General features: G+C 50.8%; 1 protein-coding gene across 1 annotated transcript in view; it reads right to left on the bottom strand.

The window, feature by feature from the left end:
- Positions 1 to 326: 326 nt before the first annotated feature.
- SUZ12 (SUZ12 polycomb repressive complex 2 subunit) overlaps positions 327 to 10,018 on the bottom strand; it is a 57,676-nt gene continuing 47,984 nt past the window's right edge. Inside the window, 2 exon segments of the mRNA XM_073660385.1 lie at positions 327 to 2,020; positions 2,281 to 2,360. Of these exon segments, the coding sequence (XP_073516486.1) occupies positions 1,666 to 2,020; positions 2,281 to 2,360 (435 nt within the window). The 3' untranslated portion in view covers positions 327 to 1,665.

Below are 10,018 nucleotides of genomic sequence, written 5' to 3'. Positions count from 1 at the left end.
AGTCGGGGTGGGGTCACCATGCGGAGTGGCGGGGGCTCCTCTGCAGCAGCAGCAGTCGGGGTGGGGTCACCATGCGGAGTGGCGGGGGCTCCTCTGCAGCAGCAGCAGTCGGGGCGGGGTCACCATGCGGAGTGGCGGGGGCTCCTCTGCAGCAGTCTGGGCGGAGTCTCCTCCACAGTAGAACTCAGCGGGGGCAAGAAGACAAAGGATGCGGCAGAGGCTGCACGTGGAGGGGGGGGCTGCACGCAGAGTGGTGGGGGCTCTTGGGCAGCAGTCTGGGCGGAGTCTCCTCTGCAGTGGGTAAAGAAGACGCAGGACTCAGCGGGCGCAGTTCATAGTTTATTAGAAATGGACACGACAAGTTACCAGGACACGGGGTGAGGATGGCGCAGGGAGCCGTCACCACGTCGTGTGCAAACATCGCCAGTCTAGCTACATGGAGCATACGCGCCTTTACATATGTGCAGAGAAAGGGTTAAAGCAGAAAATCACCGGTCCAGTCCCAACCAGCTTCAAAGCGCGGAACCTTCCTATAATTACAGACGCAGCCGGCAGAAGCGGAGCTGCCCCTCCCCCACACCTCATTAAATAGCATTAACAACGCACAAACATCCTCACCATAGCCCACCCTATGTACAAGAGGACACTGAGGAGCAAGGCCGCAGCCAGGGAAGAGATCAAGGACAGAGGCCGCACCAGGGAAGAGACCAAGGCCACAACCATGGTGGAGACAGAGGAGCAAGTTGCATTCCCATCCGTATAAATATTCAGATCATCACTCTATTGGAAAGGCTGCGGGGGCCAGGCGCCTCCTCCGGGGACGAGCGAGGCTTTCGGGGGCCAGGCGCCTCCTCCGGGGACGAGCGAGGCTTTCGGGGGCCAGGCGCCTCCTCCGGGGACGAGCGAGGCTTTCGGGGGCCAGGCGCCTCCTCCGGGGACGAGCGAGGCTTTCGGTGGCCAGGCGCCTCCTCCGGGGACGAGCGAGGCTTTCGGGGGCCAGGCGCCTCCTCCGGGGACGAGCGAGGCTGCGGGGGCCAGGCGCCTCCTTCAGCGTCCAGGCGTAAGCACGCTCTTCAGGGACGAGACACTCCAGGAAAGCAGCAGCCGCACAGAGTGCCATTTCCCGGGATGCATGAGGCTGCAGCGTTCAGACCCCAGGCGTAGGCAGATGATACTATGCAGGGCCCCACTGCAGGCCATTGCCAGGTGTAAGCAATACTGCAGGGGGCGGACTCAGCACTTGGGGGTCTTCTGGGGTAACTAAAGCTACAGCAGGAAAGCACCTACACCAGAGTAGAAGGCAAGACCCCCGCCATAGGCTCCTTCAGAAGGGGCGTCAGTACAGCTTCACACCTCGCCCAGGGGTGGGCAGAGGACAGACTGCACAGTCCAGGCCGCCTCGCTGACCATACACACGACCTCCTACATGATGAGGATCGGGGGCATGGACACATTTCATGGTTTTCCTCCTCCGATACATTAAACCGGTGGAGCTGAAATATAAACTTCATTTGTTATCATGAAAAGACTAAACATAAGAGTTCATCCTGGAAGCCACAAGAGTAAAGAAAATGTGTATAAAAAAAATCAGTGTTGCCCCTGTTGTGGGGGCAGCGGAGGGGCTATTGCTGTGCAGGGCGCCCAGGGCTGGAAGCGCGGCTCGTCTCACAGACGCTGCTTTTTGCTCTGTTTCAGGGCCCCTGACATGTAATCGTTCTCCAGTGTCAGCTCGCTGCCGTTGCTCTCGCTGAAGCCGTTGCTCTGCTGCATAACGACGACGACGTCCTCCGCCAGCTCCTCGCTCGGCATGCTGGGGGAATCAGCGCTCTCCAGCTTGGCCTGCAGCTCCCGCAGTTTGGACACGGCCCGGTCGATGGTGGAGATGCTGATCAGGTTGAAGTCGTGCATGCTCACCAGGTGCAGCATGAAGTTTCGGCACAGGCTTTTCTTGATTATTTTAGGTCCATAATTCTCCACAAATAACATACAGGCATGATTCATCTGATTGTCGGCAATGAACCTGCGGGAAATGGCAACCATTAATGTCCTGGACTACAACTCCTATCCTCTGCGCACAGGGCCGTGTGAGGCATGCAGATGTCCGGCAGGCCGGTACAGATCAGCTGCACCACTTCTCCAGCCGCTCCGGCATCATGTCCGCACATTCCTGCCAGGATGCCAGCGCACTGCCTGACGATCGTGGTAGGTACGTACAGACGTGACGCCATCAGTGCCACACACTGCCCGACCTTCTCTCCCCCACCGCAGCCCACCACTCACCCGTGCTTCATCACGTGCAGGTTCCACATCTTCATCACTTCTTTCTCCCCTTCGTTCACATCTGAAAATTCTTCAATTTGCTGCATGAGAAGAGATAAAAGTGTAAGGCAGCGCCACGTGAACCTCCCTGTCATCGAAAAGATTAAGACCCCCTCCCACACAGAATTTACAGTAGAATAAAGAGCTACCCTCCTAAGCCTCCTTCATGCAGAATTGCACAGAGGACATCAGGAAGTGACAAATCTAATAAAAATTCCATGTGAAACACTGAGATTTATAGATTGGATAGGTAATTAGCGATTCACTTCCCTTCAAAACTGAAGAGGTCTTTCCTGTCTAACACCTTTTAGAGATAGCTATTTTTCCTCCAAGATGAGCTTCCTTCCATCAAAACATCTTTGATAGCAACTAGGGCAGCGGTGGATAGTTATTAATATTGAGGTTTGTATAGATCCGATATCGATGAGAAATACATTTTCAGCTTCAGGGCTAATCGGGGGAAAATATGCATATTTTCTCATGACTTTAAGACCTGCCTATGAGCCCCAAATCAATAGTCTCCAGCTAACAGACACCAGCCATGCCATGAAAAGGTAAAATCCCAATAAAAATATGGCAGCGATTTTGAACTTCTGCGATTGTCAGGAGTTAAGATATCTTATAAGTTGGGAATTTCATAAAATCCTGAAGAGCTGAGCACATCCCACAACCCGGCCCACGTGAGGTGATCAAGGAGAGGTGTGTGGGTGTAACTTGGGTGCCAATAAAAGGTCAAGGCAAATTATGATCTGTGTTCCTGTAGAGAGATACACGTCGTGTATGCATAAATCCTGTTCACTAAACATCTCCAATCGAAGTGCTCTCCTTCACTAAGCCGACTCCTCTCTGTGAGCACCATAACAAGTTCTTTTGTAAATCCGGTTTTATTTTATGCAACTATTACATTATGCAATGTAAAAGCTGCCTCTATGTAAAATGGCAGTGTACAAAAGAAGTGACAGGTTAATTACCATGCAAGAGAGAGCTCGTGGTAGCCTAAGGACCAGGAATATGTATATTGTGCATAGACAAAGAGCCATATCCTTGACAATTAATGGAGACATGTATGACGAATAGACAGTTTAACATATAGGCCCAGGGACTGAATGAAGATGTGTATTGCATAGAGATAAATAATACAAAAGCCTGGAGAGCTGGGAAACACCTTGTTAAGCAACAAAGGGAATACATCACATTCATTAGAATAGCGTGGTTCTTCCCCTTTGCACATGCCTTTCATCCCCAAGCATCTGCTGGACACAGAGGCACTGAAAGAAAATCTAGAACAGCAGAATTTCTATAAATCTGATTGTGATGAGAGATATATTTTAGCGGCAGGGCTAATTAGGGAACAATATGCATATGTTTTCATATCTGTGAGCAGGGCCAGTGAGCTGTAACTCAACAGTGAAAAGATAACTGACAGCTGCTGGGTCATATTTCATCTCTAAGGAAAAATAAAAAAAATATATATGGCATCACTCGCCAACTTCTGCCATAATCCAGAGAGGAGTTATCGCATAAATTGTGGATTTCATAAAACCATGAAGAGCGGATAGCAGCCCACATGAGGTCGTCAAAGGTGGGGCCCAGTTCGGCATAAAAACGCAAGCAGAATGATGATCTGTGTTCATGCTAAGATACATTTTTTCGTGTAGGCAGGGACCACGTTCACGTAATGGCCACATCGTGCTCTTCTTCGGCTAAACTGAATAGTCTCTGCGATCGATATAGTAAGTTCTTCTGTTAACCCCTTTTATTTTCTGTAACTGTATATTCTGTATTGTTTTGTCCCCTTTATGAAAAATATACAAAAGATTTTACAAACACTGCCTTCCTTTGGATTAAATATAAAATAGCCAGCCACGTTTCATCTTCAAGGCCCTTGCTGATGGAAGGAGGTTTGCACTCAAAATCTCACGACAACTGGCCCCATTCATTCTTTTATGTACAAGGATCAGTCGTCCTGGTCCCTTGGCAGACAAACAGCCCCAAAGCATGATGTTTCCACCCCCATGCTTCACAGTAGGTATGGTGTTCTTTGGATGCAACTCAGCATTCTTTCTCCTCCAAAAAAGACGAGTTGTGTTTTTACCAAACAGTTCTACTTTGGTTTCATCTGACCATATGACATTCTCCCAATACTCTTCTGGATCATCCAAATTCTCTCTAGCAAAATTCAGACGGGCCCGGACATGTAATGGCTTAAGCAGGGAGACACGTCTGGCACTGCAGGATCTGAGTCCCTGGCGGCGTGTGTTACTGATGGTAGCCTGCGTAACGTTGGTCCCAGCTCTCTGCAGGTCATTCACTAGGTCCCCCCCATGTGGTTCTGGGATTTTTGCTCACCGTTCTTGAGATCATTTTGACCACATGGGATGAGATCTTGTGTGGAGCACTAGATCGAGGGAGATTATCAGTGATTTTGTATGTTTTCCATTTTCTAATTATTGCTCCCACAGTTGATTTCTTCACACCAAGCTGTTTGCCAATTGCATATTCAGTCTTCCCAGCCTGGTGCAGGGCTACAATTTTGTTTCTGGTGTCCTTCGACAGCTCTTTGGTCTTCAGCATAGTGGAGTTTGGAGTGTGAGGGTTTGAGGTTGCGGACTGGTGTCTTTTATACTGATAAACAGCTGCCAATACTACAGGTAATGAGTGGAGGACAGAAGAGCCACTTGAAGAAGTTACAGCTCTGTGAGAGACAGAAATCTTGCTCGTTTGTAGATCACCAAAATTTGAAAAAAATTCTCTTTCCAAATCAGACAATGTGATTTTCAGGATTTGTTTTCTCATTGTGTCTCTCATAGTCGAGGTCGACCTATGATGTCAATTACAGGCCTCTCTCATCTTTGTAAGTGGGATAACTTGCACAATTGGGGGCTGACAATACTTGTTTTTCCCCACTGTACCATATGCTCACTGTTAGCGTCCCAATAAACAGCCTATTAGTGCCAAATGCTGCGGTATCTTCTGTTAATCGTCGGTCAATCGATTAGTTGTTCGGACGATAGGGAGCAGCAGGAGCTGTTCGTTACAAGATATTAACAGTGAGTGGATCTGCGCGACCTCCCTGGCTATGATCTTTGACAATTGGTGGCAGCGGTGAGATATTACAGAACATCAGTGGCTGGTTTAAGCAATGATCCCTGTCACTGAAAACTTGCACAATTCTTGCGGGAAGTCTGTGAAAAGTTTGAAGAATCAGACTCAGTGTTTTTATTATTTCTCAGCTGGGACAATACTGTACGTGTAGCAGTTACACCATCCCGCCCTATCTTTTTTTTGGGCAATTATGGCTACGTTTGATGAGCCTTGGTATAACCAGCAGAAAGAGGTTCTTATTGCCCTCTGTAGGATGAAAAACAGACTTCACAGGCAAAACCAGGCACCAAATGATTGCTGAAGTTTTGCAATGTGACGCATAGCAAGTCTATCACCGGAGCCCCGATGAAGGGGAGGCCAGCCAAGAAATGGATGGTGCTGCTGCCAACCATATCCACAACCAGGGTAGTGTGGACCCCCTCCTGCACATGGCCTTCCAGCAACTAGAAGCAGACCATCGTGAGGGACGTCTGAACCTGATTCAGCAATACAAAACAGGTCCAGGCTGAGAGAACTGAGCGGCAAGCCAAGAAGGAAGAGCGAGAGTACCAGCTGGAGTTAGCACTAATCCAGAAGGAGACATCCACCTGACAAAACAGTGAGTCTAGTAGGGTCTTCACCTTTAAAGCCCGTCCTGAGCATTTTCCTGTCATGGACAAACACTTATTTCTTTAGGGGTTTGAAAAGGCCTGCAGACAGGAACAGCGGGTCCGATATTTAACCCCAGGGCTCGGAGGCAAAGCTCTGGAGGTGTTTTCCTCTCTGCCGAGACCAAGATGGAGAGTACAAGGCAATCAAACAGGCCCTGATAAAGTGCCAGCTGACTCCACAGTTGTACTGCAAAAAGTTCCAGGCCCCCCCAGGGTAGACCACATGACAGCTATGGTGATGTGGTGGGCAAACTCAGAACCAACTTTGAGCAGTTGGTCCAAGAACTGTCAGTCACCACCTTCGAGGAGCTGAAGGATCTGATGGTGAAGGACCAATTTCTTCACGTTCGCTCTGTGGGGGGTGAGACAGTTTGTGCTGCACTAGGAGCCAAAGGAGACCACTAAAGCAGCCCAGATTGCAGACACCTATGAGACCATGCATACACTGCAGGTGCGAAAGTCGGCCGTTTTCAGCTGGAAAGGGGGGGGTAAGCCCACAACCACCACCAATGCCCATGCCAGCCGATCTTCAAGAGGTCCGGCCCGGTCGTCCAGCACCCGGCCTGCATCTGACTCCCGCCGCTGCTACACCTTTGATCGAACTGATCACATCAGCCTCACCTACCCCACCTCCAAGGTCCAGGGGCCTACTGCAACAGATCTTTTTGTGGGTGGGGCGGTTGGGAGAGTGTGACAACTTACAATCAGTCACTGTGGGTGGTAAAGTCACAATGGGGCTCAAGGACACCGAGCCAAACAAACTCTCATCCACCCCGAGTTGGAGTCCCCTGAAGACCTTATGCCTGGGAAAACACTGACTGGCACCATGATTGGGGATGTTCATTGACCTCTGCCAATGACCTGGGTTTTCCTAGACTGAGGTGCGGGAAGTGGGGGTGTCCAAGAACATCACCACAAATGTGTTATTGGGAACTGATCTGGGACAGTTGGTTGGCAGATACATTCCTGACAAGCCTCCCAGATTTGATAATTCCTGTGATTCAGATGTTGATAGATACATTATCAATGTGATGCCTGATGATAATACGTCTTGTGGTACCCGAGAGCTCAACCCTGTCACGCTGTGGGGTGATAATGCCGAGGATCCCCTAAAAGGAGCCAGCATGAGTGCTAAGGGCAATGGGAGCAGGCATTGGGATCATGAAGGAGGTGGTCCTATGCAGCTGACCAGTGTCACAATGGACTGTGACATAGCTGGTGGTAGGTGCCCCATGATTAGCACTGCTCCGGAGGTATTGGGGGAGAATGGGAAAGTGGTACCCACAGCCTGTCAGGCTCATGGGACAGTTTTGTTATCACCAGGGAGACCGTTAACGGGTAGCGGATGCGCTGCCTTCTAGGCCCTCATCACCCAAGCGGGGTAACAGGGCCACCTACTGACCCAGATGGTTCCATTGAGGTTGAGAATGTAACGCCGCTTCTGGCTACCTCAAGCTGGGAGTTCCAGGCGGCTCTGCACTCATACCCGTCTAGAGACGTTAAAGGATCTCGCAGAGAAGCCTATCTCTGAGTCCGGTAAGAAGGTATTCTGGGACCAGGAGACTGTTCCTGGTGATCCCCAACAGGAGTGGCTGAGAGAAAGACAGCTGGTCGTGCTTTATTAGTTTAGGAAGGAGTTGTTGCTGGCTGCGTGTGAGATTCCGCTACCTGGACACTTGGAGGTCCACAAAACCAAGGTCCGGCTGTCCCACCACTTCTATTGGCCCCAAATGGGGACAGATTTTGCCAACTCCTGCATCACATGTCATGGAGTGGGGAAGTCAGGGCCTGCGCGTGATCCCTTTGCCTGTGCTAGAGGAGCCGTTCCAGGGGGTTGCTGTGGACATCATTGGCCTGCTGGCCATCCCCAGCAGCTCTGGAAAAAAGTTCATCCTTACTGTGGTAGACTATGCTACCTGGTACCCGGAGGCAGTAGCTCTGTCCTCCATTAGGGGCGATAACTTTTTAGACATTTTTTCACGAGTAGGCTTCCCCAGGGAGATGCTTATGGACCAGGAGACTCGGTTCATGTCTCGGTTAATGGAAGCCCTATGTAAGAAAGTGCAGGTGCAGCACCTGGTAAGAAGTTCGTATCACCCGCAGACCAATGGTTTGTGTGAACGATTCAATGGTACCCTTAAGCAGATGCTTAAGATGATGGTTGAGTCCCATGGGCACGACTAGGAGCAGTACATCCCACTCCTGCTGTTTTCTTACAGAGGTACCACAGGCCTCAACGGGGTTCTCCTCCTTCGAGCTCTTGTATGGCAGACGAGTCCGGGGACCCCTTGGTCTGGTAAGAGAATCCTGGGAAGGGGAACTGAACACCCCCGAAGCGTCCGTCATAGAGTATGTCATGCGGCTCCGTGACAAAATGCAGGCAATGAGGCAGCTGGTGCATGAGAATATGGTGCAGGCCCAGGACAGCCAGAAGCTGTGGTACGACCGGAACGTCGGGAGCGGGTGTACGAAGTGGGTCAGAAGGGGTGGGTCCTAGTCCCCATGACCCAGAACAAGCTTCAGGAGGCCTGGGAAGGCCAATACCTCATACATCAGCTCTTCAATGACATGAATTACAGGGTCACAATTGACCACACCACGAAGAGGCAGAAGGTCTTCCATGTCAGCATGACGAAAGCTCATCATGACAGGGAGGCCTGCGTCCTTCCTGTGTATCGCCTCCCCGATGAAGGCGAGATTAAAGTCTTGGTGTATTTGCTGGCAGCAGTCCAGGACGGATGGTCTATTGAGAAGGAGTAATTCAACCCGAATCTTTCCATTGACCAGAGGTCCCACCTGCAGGAGGTGTTCTGGCCTTACCTGACCATCTTGACGGGTTTACCAGGGAGAACGAAGCTAGCCATCCACCAGGTGGACACAGGGAGTCACCCCCAGTCCGGCAACCTGCATACCATGTCTCCCTAGACGTGCAGAGACATAAGGGTGAAGATAGATGAAATGTGCCTGGGGGTAATTCAAAGGTCCAAAAGTGCGTGACCCTTGCCTGTATTTCAGCTGCCGTAAAAGTACCAGACAACCTGGTTCTGCGTAGACTACCGGAAGCCAAATGCCATCACAGCTCCCGATGCCACGCATTGATGAGCTGCTGGATCGCTTAGGCAGTATCCAGTACTTGACAATTATGGACCGGAGTTGAGATTACTGGCAGATTCCTATGTCTCAAGAGACACAGGAGAGGTCCACTTTCATTACCCCATTTGGGCTGTATGAATCCCTCGTTATGCCCTTTGGCATGAGAAATGCATGTGCCACTTTCCAGCGATTGGTCAACCAGCTGCTCGAGGGACTAGAGGGGTTTGCCATGGCTTACTTGGATGACACTGCCATCTTTAGGAACATCTGGAAGGAACACCTGGAGCAGTTGCTCAGGCGGGTCCAGGGCGTTGGGTTGACTATAAAGCCGGGAAAGTGTCAGATAGGAGGTGAAGTACCTCGGTCACCGAGTGGGAAGCGGAGCTCTGAAGCCAGAGCCCGGGAAGGTTGATGCCATCACCTCCTGGCCCTCCCCCAAAACCAAGAAGCAGGTGATGTACTTTTTAGGTACAGGAGGGTACTATAGGAAGTTCGTTCCCAACGATAGTGTCCTTGCTAAGCCTCTGACTGATCTCACGAAAAAGAAGCTACCGCTGACAGTCGACTAGACAGCTGACTAAGCGGTCTTTCACTGCGCTGAAAGCTGCCCTGGCCAGTTCTACCGGCCACGGACCTAGTTCCAATGGAAACCAGTGCATTTGGCTTGGATGCGGTGCTCAGCCAGGTAAACGGGCAGGGGGAAGGGGATCCGGTGATGTTCCTCAGCTGCAAGCTCTTACCCCCGGTAGTGGTATATGCGACTGTGGAGAAGGAGTGCCTCGTTATAGTGTGGGCCCTGTAGAAGCTGCATCCCTATCTGTACGGGCGCAACTTCACTATAGTGACCGACG

This window comes from Phyllobates terribilis, unplaced genomic scaffold, assembly GCF_046119375.1.
Source record: "Phyllobates terribilis strain yellow unplaced genomic scaffold, ASM4611937v1 Scaffold_25__1_contigs__length_18738178, whole genome shotgun sequence".
NCBI lineage: Eukaryota > Metazoa > Chordata > Amphibia > Anura > Dendrobatidae > Phyllobates > Phyllobates terribilis.
The sequence above is the reverse complement of the archived record's forward strand: the minus strand, read 5'-3'. Positions and strand labels throughout refer to the sequence as shown.